Consider the following 15,954-nt stretch of genomic DNA (forward strand, 5'->3'; position numbering starts at 1 on the left):
GCAGTCCGTCTTTCAATAGAGCAGTCCGTCTTTCAATAGAGCAGTCCGTCTTTCAATAGAGCAGTCCGTCTTTCAATAGAGCAGTCCGTCTTTCAATAGAGCAGTCCGTCTTTCAATAGAGCAGTCCGTCTTTCAATAGAGCAGTTACTGAATTAGAGACTTAAATCAAACCATGTACAATTAACATACTCCTTTTCACTGGAATTTGCTTTAGTTAGGCAGTTAATATATTTCAATATTTTAAGCATTAACAAAAGTACATACATTTTTTAGTGAATACTTAACTCCAGAACAAACTGGTAATAGGATTAGTGTATCTTTACCATGAACAATTGGATAAATAGTGCTCTCGATAGAGTTTCAGTAGCTTGGCTTTCTAATGCATCTATACTCAACATTATACCAATGTTTAATTCAGAGATCAGTACAGCTTCTAGAATAGACAGTCACACCAATTGCATTGTTACACGCTTTTGAAATATTTTTTTTTTACATAATAACTCTTTCACTGCAGCATCCACCCCCCCCCCCCTACTTACAGTACTTTTACGGATAATTGTTGCGCTTCAAAAAGTAATATTTTAAAATTACTGTCCTTCAGTGTACACTCCCTCTATTGCTCATCGACTTTATGTAATGTTCAATCCGTTATAGCATTACCTAGCAGTCTTTTTCTATGTCAAGTTTTCTCTGTAACAGTGTAATTCAGGGAAATGTTTGTTTTTGTGTATTTTTTATAAAACTATAACAAGAATTTCAAATATTTTGTTATTTTCCGAAATACCATTTTCCATAAGCCCTAGGTGAATGTACACGCTCATACGCCCTCTTTCTAACCCTTCTCGCCACACAAACGTGAGAATAAATGCTGCAATGAAATGGTTCATATTTTTTTATTCATTCAATTTTTTTCAATTTATATATATATATATATATATATATAATTTATTAAAATTATTTCTTTAATGTCTACTGTTACAATACAGTACCTCAAACAAAATCAACATATACGTTTTTTAGATTTTAGTTTTAGTCTTTATATAATTTGTAGATTATAATAGTAATAATACAGTAGGACCCCCATTAAGGGGACACTGCTAATTAAGGGACACGTTTTTGGTAAACAAGGCAAAATCTTTGAACACTGGCCAACCCCTATTCAGAGGACACCCCTATTAAGGGGACACTGCTAATTGAGGCGTTTTTGGTAAACAAGGCAAAATCTTTGAACACTGTGGCCAACCCCTATTCAGAGGACACCCCTATTAAGGGGACACTGCTAATTGAGGCGTTTTTGGTAAACAAGGCACAATCTTTGAACACTGTGGCCAACCCCTATTCAGAGGACACCCCTATTAAGGGGACACTGCTAATTGAGGCGTTTTTGGTAAACAAGGCAAAATCTTTGAACACTGTGGCCAACCCCTATTCAGAGGACACCCCTATTAAGGGGACACTGCTAATTGAGGCGTTTTTGGTAAACAAGGCAAAATCTTTGAACACTGTGGCCAACCCCTATTCAGAGGACACCCCTATTAAGGGGACACTGCTAATTGAGGCGTTTTTGGTAAACAAGGCAAAATCTTTGAACACTGTGGCCAACCCCTATTCAGAGGACACCCCTATTAAGGGGACACTGCTAATTGAGGCGTTTTTGGTAAACAAGGCAAAATCTTTGAACACTGTGGCCAACCCCTATTCAGAGGACACCCCTATTAAGGGGACACTGCTAATTGAGGCGTTTTTGGTAAACAAGGCAAAATCTTTGAACACTGTGGCCAACCCCTATTCAGAGGACACCCCTATTAAGGGGACACTGCTAATTGAGGCGTTTTTGGTAAACAAGGCAAAATCTTTGAACACTGTGGCCAACCCCTATTCAGAGGAAACGCCTATTAAGGGGACATGCTGTTCGGTCGCTAGGGTGTCCCCATAACAGGGGTTGTACTGTAATATGCATAGTTTACTTAATTAAGTTAGATAGTCACTTTCTTCTTCATTTTACAACCTTACCTAATTTCGTTCACACTAAAGAGGAAACATATTTTGTAAGATTTACCGTTTAAATAACCAACCCTTAAAACATTATATAGCTTCATCTTGAATATAATATTTTTGAAAATTAAAATTTTTTTTGATTTAAAAAACGATTTGGACACTCAAGGGGACACTTTCCTGTGAAACGATAAAGGAGTAAACATTAATGAGACACTTCCCAAAGATGCCTCCTTAATAGAGGTTCTTTATTAATAAAAATAAGTTGATGCATGTCAGCCAGTCAAAGCTATTGTTAACAAGCACGAAGAAGTACGAGTGCGCTATCTGTCTTGGAAATTCTCGAATTACTTTTCTCTGAAGAGTTATAAAACAAGTTTTGTTTACTTTTTTAAATAATTGTTTTTAAGCAAATTTGCATCTTGTTATGTCATGACAAACAAAATTAATGCCAGTGTTTAATTTAAGCATTTCTCTTAATTATATCGTAATTACAAGACTAAACATATACGTATGCAATCTCTTTTGTTGCCTATTGAAATAGTTTGTGTTGCTCATCTAATTTTTTTTCCTGTTGACTTTTGTCTGTTTTTTTTTTCTCCTTTTATTTTCCATCCTTAATTTGTTTGATTGTAAATTTGAGTTGAATATTTTATTTATTTTTTAGGGACAAGAGACGCATGAATTCAAACATTTAATAAAACTTTCACAGTACGAAGTTGAAGACAATTTGCCAAAAGGAAAAGGAAAGGTTTGTTTGTACTTGTAGTACTGTATGTAGTAAGCCTTCATGGTTACTGCCAGTTAGATCTTTTTGAGTGATGTTACTGCAAAAATGATATGTCATCACAATTTAGCAACGTTTATATGTACGGCCATACTGCGTTGAAACACCGGTTCTCGTCAGATCACCGAAGTTAAGCAACGTTGGGCCCGGTTGCGTTCTGGATGGGAGACCGTCTAGAAATCGTGGCGGGTGCTGTATATACTGGAGAGTGATGGTGTAATGGTAATATCGGACTAGCATGTGATAGGCATGGGTTCGAGGTTATCTGTACCATACTAATTGCATCCTTAGGCAAGATGCTTTACTCTCATTGCTTAATCTGGTAGGCGCTGCACTGCTGGCTGCCGTGGGTCCGTGGAGGGCCTAATCCGAATTTCCTCACTGAGGACAAATATTAATACAAAATACAAAAATACAAAATAAATACAATTTAGCAACGTTGGGACTGCTAGATAACTTGAATCTTTTAGGCATAATGGGCGTTATATGGTTAGGTATTGAATTAGTATACGAGAGGCGTGTGACTACCTGTTCCATTGATTGTACCCTTTCAATACAAGATGCTTTATTTGCATTGCCTTGTCCTTCAGATAGGATGTAAAGAACTTGGTACCCTATTTTGCTGTGGGTCCATAGATGACCTATTCCAAATTTTCTCAGTTTCCCATTAAGCCCAAGGATGGTTATAATTAAATGTCATTTTGTTTTCACTATACAACTAATTGTTAAATTAATTCCCTCTTTACAGTGGAATTGGTGTTTCTGGCTGACACCAAAAGAGGGTATTCCAGAATTAACACCAGTTGAAATTTACACTAAAACTGAAGAAATGATGCTGAGATGGGTTACTAGCATCAAAACAGCCAAGTATGTTGTACACTTTTTTTTTTATTTGATAAACAAAAAAACCCTTGTTAAGCTCTCCTAAATTAGTCTTGTGAATCTTTCTGACATTCACAATTATTGCTGAGAAATGTCTTAATTTTAATATTACTAAAATCCAAATGATATTACTGTGACTGTTTAAATTGTTGACAGAAGAAGACCTAGGTGTGTTTTTAACGATTTGAATATACATTCTCTTTGTAGAGACAACATCAACCCAAAACATGGAACCCATCACAAATTTGAATTTACCAGCTTTACAGACCCTACATACTGTGAAGGTTGCATGAAACTTTTGAGGTTAGTAAAGTATTCAAAAATGCATAAAGCTCTGTCATAACTAGTTTGACAAAATAAGTGTCATATGCCCAAATAATTATAGTGATATGCCCAAATATGGTAGTGATATGACATCATCATGTCCATATATAGGCACATCAAACTTTGTTTGTCACATAAAGTTATATAGTGTAGACAGCTTTAGGTAGCCATGGTCACTTCACTTATTTCTGGGAGCCTAGAAGTTAAGTTAAGCTTTATTTAGGCTTCTTTCCACATCTTTTTTGTTTTTTAATTATTATAGAACTTACTATAATTATTATTGTGTTTTGAGAATATATTGAATAAACTAATTAAATACTATAGCATCTTCAAAATAAGAATTGGCACTTAACACTCAACTGTCAAAATGAGTGTCTAGGGTTACCCTCAGGTAATATTAAAAAAATAAAGTGCACATGACCAGACATTACCAAACACCCATATGCCAATCACAACACAACAATTTGTCCTTCAGGTCAAAGGTTAAAAGTTATCGCATTTATCCGATAATCTGATTTAAATGAGTAGAATCAGAACCATCTTTGTCCCTCCTTGACTCACTCAAGTGGTAGACACACAAACAAGCATTGCTCTTTTGGTTTTTCCCACCATTTTTCTTCATTTTAAATATAATCTCATGCAATTTGGAAAATAAGTTGAAGTAAAGAAAGAAATTTGAAAATGTTGATCTTTACAATAGTTTAGTTTGTGGTTTACTGGGAGTCCAACGCAACAATAATAATTTATTATATTATTATTATTTAAGGGGCGTGTTCTTCCAAGGATACAAATGTACCAGATGTAGAAAAGCTGCACACAAAGATTGTTTAACAAAAAAGATCATCATGGCATGTGTGCCAAGAAGGCCCACTACATGTGAGTACAACTTTATTGTCTTTTAAATCATCGTGGTTTTCATTGTATACCATCATTGTAACAACGCTATTGTCCTTTTTATCATCATAATTGTCATTTATATTGTCATTTTTACATTGATTCATTTGTCATTATATATCATCAATGTAACAGCATTGTCATTTATCATCATTGTCATAGATTATCATTGTCCTTTATATATCACCATTGTCATCTCCATTGTCATTTGCATAATTGTCCTTTATATATCACCATTGTCATCTCCATTGTCATTTGCATAATTGTCCTTTATATACATTATCATTGTCCTTTATATCATCATTGTCATCTCCATTGTCCTTTATATCATTATTGTCATACATTATCATTGTCCTTTATATCATCATTGTCATCTCCATTGTCCTTTATCATCATTGTCATACAATATCATTGTCATTTATATCATCATTGTCATCTCCATTGTCATTTATCATCATTGTCATACATTATCATTGTCCTTTATATCATCATCAATGTCATCACCATTGTAATTTGCATAATTGTCATTTATCATCATTTTCATACAATATCATTGTCCTTTATATCATCATCAATGTCATCTCCGTTGTCATTTGCATAATTGACATTTATATCATCATACATTGTCGTTTTTATAAATTTTCAATGTATTTCTCTATTTTTCATGTTTTATAATTTGATGTTACAGCCTCCAAAAAGCCAGTAATAGATGTCGCTAAAGCTAGGAGTAATTACTCAGGACTTCCTCCACCTCCTGATAATCATACACCGGTGAAGTTTGATAAAGGTCACGTTCTTGAAATCTACGATAAAGTTGACGATTACTGGTGGATTGGATGCAATACGTCGACACTGCAAACTGGATACATTCCCACAAAGTACCTGGTGAGTTCTTTTGGCGCAGCGTGTTAGTTCAAGTCCATGCTCATCGCATTACTTGTATCCTTTTCAATTTATCAAATGATTATTTTGTTTCATACGCATCCAACAGCGAGTCGCTCGCCAATTACAGGACTATTTTATAATTTATCATGCTTATATAAAGTCTCATTTGAGGCTTAGGGAGTTGAAAAAGTTGTGAGTTACAACACGTTAACTACCAAGCTACAGCTACATAACTTGCCTTTGTCTTTTTCCACCATATACAATATATTTAAAAAAAAAAAAATGCTTTCCAAAATAAACGCCCCCTAAAAACTTTTCCGAAAGGGTAATACTGTAATGCTGACTAAATGAAAGCAACAGCTTAGCTCTGAGAGATAGTATGTATGGGAAATTCAAGGGTTTTGATCATGCTACATATTGTTAGGGTGAAATTTTAAGTTAATTTATTTTTTATTTTATAGGAAAGGCCACAATATCAAGAAACAACCATCACACCAGGTAATTCAATAAGGCAGCCTGGCAGTCCACACCCACATCCTTCAAACCTGTTTGAATATAAATGGTTAGTATGTGTTTCGGTCATTTTTCAATAAAATGTTCAAATAAAGTAAATATATAAATGAATTTTTTGTTGACCAATATTTGGGCAGTATGTGTGTCAAAGGTCAACAAAATGTTCATAGAGTCATAATTTGTTTAAGGCCTTTAATACTTATCCCTGACCAAGTTCATGAAAAATGTACACTGCATAACACACATTGCCCTCAGCCTATAATAGTAGTTATAAATCTTGTGTTTTATTATTTTTAGGTTTGTTGGTACAATGGAACGTGCAAGTGCTAATGAACAACTAAAAGATACATCTGATGGCTGTTTCTTAGTTCGTGAAAGGGGCGAAGGTGGTGGTTATGCTATTAGTATCAGGTGAGTTTTGGTACAGGACTTAGCTTGGTGGTAAATATTTTTGTTTGCAAATTCCAGGGCTTTGGACCATTCCTCCGTGTCTGTATGCGTATGGGTAAAACCTGTGTACTAAAGTACACATTCTGTGTAGCTTGACATCAATACCACACATTTTGTGTAATGCATTTCACTCCAATCTATCATTTCACTCATTTAATAAATGCTGTGACTGATATATTTTAAACGGCAGTAGAAAACTTCATGGGGAGCCCTTTCTTTGGGACACCCCTATATAGTGGAAAATTTACTGTAAAATGAACAAAGTGCAATATATGTTTTAGCAATATAGTCAATCCGCATTCAGGGGACATCCCTATTAAGAAGACACCTTGTGGGTTCCAAAGTTGTCCCCTTAATAGAAGTTATCCTGAATTTACAACTATTTACAATTTTGTTTTAATTTTAGATATGACAATACTGTTAAACATATGAAGGTGTTAGTAACAATAGACAGAATGTTCTATCTAGTTGAAGCCCATCCATTTGCAACACTTCCGGTAAGTTACCCTAAAAAAGATACCCTAAAAAAGTGCTTTGTAACTTGATTGCGGCTTAAGTGGTACACTGTTGTTAATGTACAGAATACAAAACAATAATAATTGCAGCGATTTATATTCTAGATAGCAATTTGACCCCCTGTCACACTTCATTGCTTGTAAGATCTAAAAGGTCATTGTTTGACTACAAAACATTGTCCTAAGACAACCTAGGCTAAGTTTACGGCTTTCGTTCTCTGGGGTGAAACCAATTTTTTGGAGGCCATAGACTCAATTTTGCATATATGGCTATGTATAGCAGTACACTATGACTTCTTTTACAGCAACTGATAGAGTATTATCAAAAAAACACATTAGCACATGTATTTCAAGGTTTAGACAGCATCTTAAGTATACCAATACGAGAATATAACAAGCAATGTACAAGTAAGTATGCATTTTTATATAATTTTCCTTTATTTTTCTATTTTATTTTACAATTTGTGTTTATATCCTCTCCATATCTGTCGGTGTCAATCTCTTAAGCACCAATGCTTTATAATTGTTTACTTATTATTATATTATTAATTGTGACCTTATTTATTTAGCGATAATTTCTATGTTGCAAATAAGTCTAAATAAATGTACCTATACAATACAAACCTTTCATTAATGTAATGTTTTAACTTATCAGTTTCTCTTTGCCATAATACTCATGGCTACTTTTTCAAGTGTTATGTGTTTAAATTAACTTAAAAATTATTTGCTGCTATAAGGCCATTAGAAAGTTTGTTAGATGTACTACCGTGATTTGAGCATGCATCGGATTGTCGCCCAGGGCTGCTACGTCCGCCCATGGCTGCTACCCTATCCTCAAAAAGTGTATTTACTGCCTAAATTATAACCAATACTTTTTTTTAAACATTTGCACTAATATTCCAGGCACATTGGCCTTTACACAAACATACCTCATATAATACACTAATTACAATATTTAATTAATTCATTCATTTCCATTGTCTAAACGATTCATTTCAAAGGAGAATTTATTTTGTGTCATCATTTTTGTGTAAAAAAGTTTAATTGGTTGGTGAAGCTAAACTTTGGTTTCTAATAAAGACGCGCAACACAAGGACGTAAACGCAATGTAAGCGAATTGACCAATGAAGACCAGCACATAGCTTGTGATTGGTCAAATCATTTACATCCTTTGTTGCGTCTCTAGTGGAAACCAAAAATAAGTAACAACAAATTGGGATCATTTGGTTAATAAATTAACAAAGGAAAAATAATGGGTTGTTTTTTATCTTTTATTTTACTTTTTTTAAGAAAATGCTTAACAATGCAATAAGAAAAATGTCCACATGAATTAGACACTACGCTCGCGCTAACCGCTCGCCAATTCGCCAATGGCGACTGAAGTCTCCATTTGGCGAAAATAATTATTGCCTCGTTCGCCAAATTGGCGAAAATACATTTCCAAGCCTAGGCCTAGCCTGGTCGGCGTGACTTCTTATGGGAGCGAGAATTCGCCACACTTCGGTACTTTCTGACTCGGGTACACTTTTTACCACCACAGAATTTTATGTGACGACGACGTCACGATCGCCGTGTTCATTTTTTTAGCTCTGTTTAAACATGCGCAGAATTGAGTAACTAAGAAACAGCGTATACTGCAACGGCAACCCTGGCCAAAGCGCGTTTCGGCCGCCTACATAAAATGGGTTACGGCCGCTGCATAGCAAATTCAAAGCTTCTTAAATTTCTGTGGTACATTTCTTGTTTTATATAATAGATTGATAAATATTCCACTTATTAAATAATTTAATAAATCGGTAAAATTGACGTTTCGAAGCAAATATTCCATGATGAGAGGCGACATTTTTCGACATGCCTCGTCGTGTGCGGCGAAGATTAGTTCAGAAAATGGAACAGTCCACTGCGGGGGTTATCCAATCATTAATTAACGCGCTAATACATGCATACCATGTATATTGCCTGGGCGACGGTAATTTAGTAATATGCGGAGAACTGAATGCCCTGTAAGGAAAATGGTAATCACTGATATTTATGGTAGGGATTATTTTTTTCAGGGGTTGGTCTTGTTGGCCTCTTCGCACGAGGTCCACGCAAAGTCAAATAAAACGATGTGTTTTATCAAACAGAAATATAAATTAGCTTCAATTCAATACTAAATTAGCCAGATTTTGATAATCAGAAAGACTCAAAAAATCAATTTTTATCGTTAAAATTTACATTTGAGGCGGATGTACATAATAATAATAACCGATTTACATATCAAAAGAGTATTTAAAGCCTGATAACATGCAACAAAAATTACTCCACCACCTATTATGGACCTTGTGCGATCGGGTGCGAAAATGGGTAGGTGTTTTCCAAAGTTATTTTTAGCGCGCGGATTTCGGCTCACCCCTCATTTTTAACTCGCGTTTTCTATTAAAATATTTAATAAACATAGATTATAAATATATAAAAATAATAAAGTTCTTTCCAGGCGTATAATTTTTATTCTCATGGGTACATAAGAAATAGTATATTTTTAACTTCAAAGACACGTCACTTTTTGAAATTTCACGAACGTGTTAAAATCGCGGTAACGAAAATCAGGTTCATTGGGATACCTAATAATAATATAAATGTAAAAGAAATAAAATTTAAAAAAAATACATGCATTATTTATTTAATAAACATTTTTTCGAATTTTTATGGTTTTTTAAATTTGGCTAAAGGATTTTCAATTTGGCTAATGTTTCTCAAAACCTTTTGCCATTTTGGCGAACGAAAATTTGACCTTAGCGCGAGCGTAGAGACATAAAACAAGCATTTAAGTCAAATATTACAATTTATTTTGTTTCAGATTTGCTTTAACCAACAAATAAAATACTTTTTTATAATATATAATGTTTAAAAATAATACTGATAAATTTGTTTCTGCTTTTATTTAAATGTATTCAGCATAAAAAAATTACTTAAATTAAATTATTAAACCAATAGTATGCATGAATAATTTTCCTTATTGCATCTTATATTTCACCTTAGAATCCTGCATGTTAAGATGTTGTACCTTAAGCCTGGCACATATGAGAGCTAATTGACAGATATACAGTAGCACACTCAAAACCAGAAAATTGCCAAAAGACGATAGGTTCTATGCATATACAAGATTTTGTGCATTGAAATTAGTTTTATAGTCCACTCGCAGTGAAAAATTACATATTTCTCTCACATGTTCTGCATTTACCAGGTACATGTAAAGTATCTTGTCTTCTGACAGTAACGTTAATCCCATATGAGATAATGTATGACGTCTTAATATACAGTAGCCTCTATTATCTATGTGTTATGTGAACGATTTTCTTACCGGAAACTTTTCAGCTGATTAGTTAGTGCGTCCTAGTTAGTAGACCATGGTTCAAAAGCTAGCATGGTCATTTTTTTTTTCAAATACTGCAGACGCAATACTGCCGGCTGTTTATACTCCTTAGACATAATACAGTATAATCGGCTGCTAAATAAATTTACGGACGCACACTGCAAGAAAAGGGCTATTCACGCCGTATATCTCGCGTGTGCCAGGCTTTCGGAAGTATAAACATTTCGTGTTCATAATCGATGTTTGTTTCCTTACCTTTCCTGCATGTTGTAAATCAAGTTCATTACTGAACACTTCGTTTTGCAGCACCTCAAAGAAACCCGCTTTCTCCAAGGCATTCGGTTTGTAGTTCAACAAATAATCATACCACACCTCCTACGGACAATGGTATAACACATGCATGTATGTAATATTAGAATCCTTTTAAACCAGTTACAGTAGTTTATAATGTGCATGTTATATTTTAAAAAATATTTAAATGTAAAAAATATGTGTGTATAAACATACACCACTTGAATATTCCTTCACAAAACATTGCATGCCTTGAAAACAAACTGCAATAAAGATACCTATACTGCATGAAAACACGATTATTTTTCCCATCCTTTTAAGGCTTCCTTTTAGTTCCAAGTCTACAATCAATATAAGGGAGCTATTTTCAATAGCCTAGGACTTGTTTCAATTGCACATTACGTCATTTGTCCAAGTCATCGTCCAGCTCTCTAAAATTGATTACAATTTTTGCGTACATTTGTGTATCCATTTACACTAGTGTTTATTCTCGTGGTTTGTGTTGCACATGTTTTTGCTTCTGTCATATTCTTAATTTCACCATTCAAACAATCTAATATACAATGACCTTTGTCATGGTTGCGCTAAGGCCAACTTGAACAGTGTTGTACGACGAGGCCCGAAAAAATTAGACATGTTTTAAGTTCTTCCGACGACCTAATCTGAAGACGACTTGTCTCATCGAGATTCAACTCGGGCAGCACAGGCAAGTCCAGGCGTTTAATCGGGCCTCGTCATACGATGCTTTCTGAGTTGGCCTTTAAAATTATTAGTTCAGGTTTTTCTGTAAGACCTAAACTACAGCCACCTGCACTGCATACTAACTGCTTTTGCTTTGGTGTAGGGTTAACAATTAATAATTATCATCGCCATCATAACTTACCATTACTTAAACCGCAATTCTATTGTCAGAGTTAATAAACAGGGCAGAAACGTATTTTAATTCATGTATTTTGAATTATGTTTTTGAAAATTATTTAAAACGGATTAAGAAGAAAAAATGTACACAGATTATAAATTTTAAAAACATGGTTCTCATCAGATTACCAAAATTAGGCAAAGTTGGGCCTGGTAGAACTTGGGTGGGAAACTGTGTGGGAATATTGGGTACTTACCACATAGACCCTTCAAAGAGTGATATGCTATCTGGCTGCAGTAGCATGTCAGAGGCATGGATTTTCTGTGCCATAGTGACTGTATCCTCAGGCAAGATGCTTTACTCCATTGCCTCATCCTTCAGATGGGATGTAACGTTGTCAAACACATTAATTTGCATGTCCACAATGGAAAGACTGTGCATGTATTGTATTTATCAAACATGATGATACTCCGCTTTTATGCATGCATGAAAATAACTATAAAATAAATTATATATAAATAAAATGTTTTTATATTAGACATAAAATATTGCCATAGTATTCACATATAAATGCTATGTACAATATTCATTGAAATACAATACTTTTCTAAAACCAAATTATATAAGGTATTCATAGTACAGTAGTGCTATCATAAATACTGGGTAATACAGTATTTGTACATTCACACATTCTGTAGATCTAGAAGCAGTGGCATAGTACAAGATTTATACACAGTAGTGCAATAGTACAGTATTCTACATTACATTGACATACAGTATTCTACATTGCATTGACATACAGTAGTACAGTATTCTACATTGCATTGACATACAGTATTCTACATTGCATTGACATACAGTATTCTACATTGCATTGACATACAGTATTCTACATTGTATTGACATACAGTATTCTACATTACATTGACATACAGTATTCTACATTGCATTGACATATAGTAGTACAGTATTCTACATTATAAGTGTTTTCTTACCATTTGATTAGTTGTTTTGAATTATGTGCCATGCGTTATTTGTATACTATTGCATGGTAAAAGGTACTAGGGGAACATTCAGACTAAACAATTTAAGGTTCGGATTAATTGAATAAAAGTGAATTTAAAAATTATGAGGTAGATAATATACAGATTTTGAATAAGTATATTAAATGTATTCCTTTTGTAATATATGTTATTACTTACAGCTCAAAAAAATGTGGTAAGCTACGGAACAGCACTTTATGACTTCTCAGCCCGTGGAATAAGAGAGCTGTCACTAAAAACTGGCCAGACAGTTGCAATTATTAGCAAGGCAGGTGGACACAGGGGATGGTGGAAAGGAAGGGTTGGAGATAAGGTAATGTAATATAGCGCCACCCCCCCCCCCCCCCCCCAGTGTTATCCTCCTCCCCCCCCCCCACCCCCAATAAATAAACTTAAATCATCTCAATGTACAAGATAGAATATTAGGTTAAGTACAGCGTTATTTGTACTGTGACACAATAGTCTTAAAGGACGAGAAAGGAAGAATAAACAAAGGGTGATAACTGCAGATGTCCACTGTTTGCTCTGATGGTTTTCAATCATGGAATCTGAACTCCTAGCCTCAAACTCTTTAAACATGCATATTTTTAGAAAGATGTTTTCTTTCTTTTAGATAGTCAAACCCAATGTTTACTGCAGTGACTTCTACATTATTGCAGTAAAAGTGTAAAAATTCTGATCTCTTAATAAAATAGAATTCAGCAATGTCTACATTTAAGCGTGTTGCTTATATTCTGTGTTTTTTTTTTTCCAGGAGGGTTATTTTCCATCAACATATGTGCAGGAGGAAGACTGATGGAAGCATTGAATTTATATTAAAGACCAAAATATTTGACTCTTTTGAGACCAGCAAACATATCGATCAATGTGCATATCAGACTGCCCTTGTTAACTCTCCTTATCGACCAATCAAAGTTTCTTAAATTCCATTCCTTTTATCTGGCTATTGTGTTGTCATTCTTCTGATATGATTCCTAACCAGAATAAACAAAAGCAGAAGACTGCAACTAACCAAACATTACGCACATAATATTGTAGTCAAATCATGAACCTACCGTATCATCACTAAATTAGCCATAATAATCATTGACACTTTATTTTTTAGTTTCAACAGTGCATAGGTATGTAGTTAACGATATGTAATCAGGTGTATCCCATAATGCAAAGTGAACTTTATTGTTAGAAGAGCATGAATTATGAAATGAAAGAATTATTGGGATTCACAATATCTGTTTCAACATAAAACCAATATGATTATTCATAATTATACAAGAATAATAGTAGAATCCCTCCTTTGGGCACCCCTATTCGGGGGACACATCTATTAAGAGGTATTCAGAGGACAAGAGGAATATATATTAACACAATGGCCAGCCCCTATTCATGGGACATCCCTATTAAGAGAACACTTTGTTTGGTCATGAGGGTGTCTCTTTAATAGGAACTCTACTCAAATATCTTATATTGACCATTATTCCAGTAAATACATCAACTAGCCTAAATCATTAAGTCATTTTTATTTCAGTAAAACCAAACGTAGCATCTTTAGATTTAGAAGCAACCATAGTCCCACCAAATATATTTATAATTTTCTTGTTTTTAAAAAATATAATTATTGTTTTGATAATATTGTTTGTAGTTTGCATGTAAACATTCAAAATAACTATTTTTATGTTGATTTTGTGGATATATATATATTTGTTGTAGTTATACTTTTTATAATGGTTAATTTTATTGTAGTTACTGATAATTAATTATTCTATGCAAATGATTTTGTACCAAAAAAACAATAAAACCCACATGAGTAATATGTAGTCAGCTTAAAAAAAAAATAATATTATGATTATGACTTGATAGGAAATTATATATACTGTAAATGATAAGTTTAATATGTCTCTGCACTTATTTCATCAATTTTTTTCTTCACATGGGTGGGCTCTGTTTACGAAGGCCCTAATGTGACTAGGATTACATAATAATGTATCTTTAGATTTAGAAAGTAGAACAAATTAATTAATTCATAACTTAATAGGAAAAAGCTGGTAGTTTTCTTGATTTTTTTCTTTTTACAGAACATCACAAATCATATCAAGACAATTAATCATTTATTTCTTTGGTAATCTTTAATATATTCATAAACACAATTAGGCAAAATATTGTTATTATTACATAAGTATGGTATGTTATTCAACTTTGTTATTATTATTTAGAATAATTATGGTTTTTCTTCAAAAGCAATTATTTACTTAACATAAAAATACTTCTATTCTATCATATACTTTGTTTGTCACAATTGGCCTCCATATTGAATTATTTAACTTTGTCATAATATTATGAATATACATTTGTAAATTATTAAAATCATTAGGTTTGGTCTGAGAAGCGAATATATTTACGTAATATGGTCTAATATTGTCTGGCATTAAGTATTTGTCACAATTGGCCTTCCATATTGAAGTATTTAACTTTATCATAATTATATAAATATGAATATAAATTTGTAAATTATTGTATATTTGACATGGGTGAGATTGTGCTTGATTTTCATAGAAGATCCAGCTAAGTAAATAATGAACTAACCTTCAGGATTATAAGTTTAAAGGCTGGCTCCGGGTATAGATATATATAACAACATTGATAACTCCTACCTTATAGCATAAAAAAGTCTTGCAGCACAACTTTTTTTTTTAAAGGGACTTTTTTAACGATGCTCGTTCTGGTTTTTTCCAACTGACTACAAAATATGTGGGGCTATTATCAATGTTGTTGCAATTATTTAAGTTGTATAATAAACCATAGACATTTTAAACTTGGAGCCCCCTTTAATTGTTATCAGCAGCTGTATGTTAAATGAACACAATTCCTAGCTTACAAACCATTTATAATTATAAATATATCTATACTATTTAGCTGTTACTGTTACTCACTGTGTCACAATACCACGTATCTCACAATACCACGTATCTCACAATACCACGTATCTCCCAATACCACGTATCTCACAATACCACGTATCTCACAATACCACGTATCTCACAATACCACGTATCTCACAATACCACGTATCTCACAATACCACGTATCTCACAATACCACGTATCTCACAATACCACGTATCTCACAATACCACGTATCTCACAATACCACGTATCTCACAATAC

The 15,954-nt window shown here is 33.6% G+C and overlaps 1 protein-coding gene and 1 pseudogene across 3 annotated transcripts in view; both read left to right on the forward strand.

Moving 5' to 3' along the window:
- The window catches only part of LOC140047356 (proto-oncogene vav-like), a 31,499-nt gene extending 17,781 nt beyond the window's left edge, over window positions 1-13,718 (forward strand). For 2 of the 3 annotated variants that reach the window (XM_072092314.1, XM_072092315.1), the window contains 12 exons: window positions 2,663-2,746; window positions 3,531-3,649; window positions 3,872-3,967; window positions 4,755-4,864; window positions 5,571-5,767; window positions 6,229-6,329; window positions 6,578-6,691; window positions 7,137-7,227; window positions 7,551-7,653; window positions 10,907-11,002; window positions 12,955-13,106; window positions 13,548-13,718. In XM_072092314.1, the coding sequence (XP_071948415.1) occupies window positions 2,663-2,746; window positions 3,531-3,649; window positions 3,872-3,967; window positions 4,755-4,864; window positions 5,571-5,767; window positions 6,229-6,329; window positions 6,578-6,691; window positions 7,137-7,227; window positions 7,551-7,653; window positions 10,907-11,002; window positions 12,955-13,106; window positions 13,548-13,589 (1,305 nt within the window). In that variant the 3' untranslated portion in view covers window positions 13,590-13,718. The remainder of the gene's footprint in view (window positions 1-2,662; window positions 2,747-3,530; window positions 3,650-3,871; window positions 3,968-4,754; window positions 4,865-5,570; window positions 5,768-6,228; window positions 6,330-6,577; window positions 6,692-7,136; window positions 7,228-7,550; window positions 7,654-10,906; window positions 11,003-12,954; window positions 13,107-13,547) is intronic. The other variant, XM_072092316.1, reaches the window with a different exon arrangement.
- On the forward strand, window positions 2,863-2,983 carry LOC140048163 (5S ribosomal RNA; annotated as a pseudogene).
- Window positions 13,719-15,954: the final 2,236 nt, after the last annotated feature.

The sequence above is a fragment of the Antedon mediterranea genome, chromosome 4, assembly GCF_964355755.1.
Source record: "Antedon mediterranea chromosome 4, ecAntMedi1.1, whole genome shotgun sequence".
Taxonomy (NCBI): domain Eukaryota; kingdom Metazoa; phylum Echinodermata; class Crinoidea; order Comatulida; family Antedonidae; genus Antedon; species Antedon mediterranea.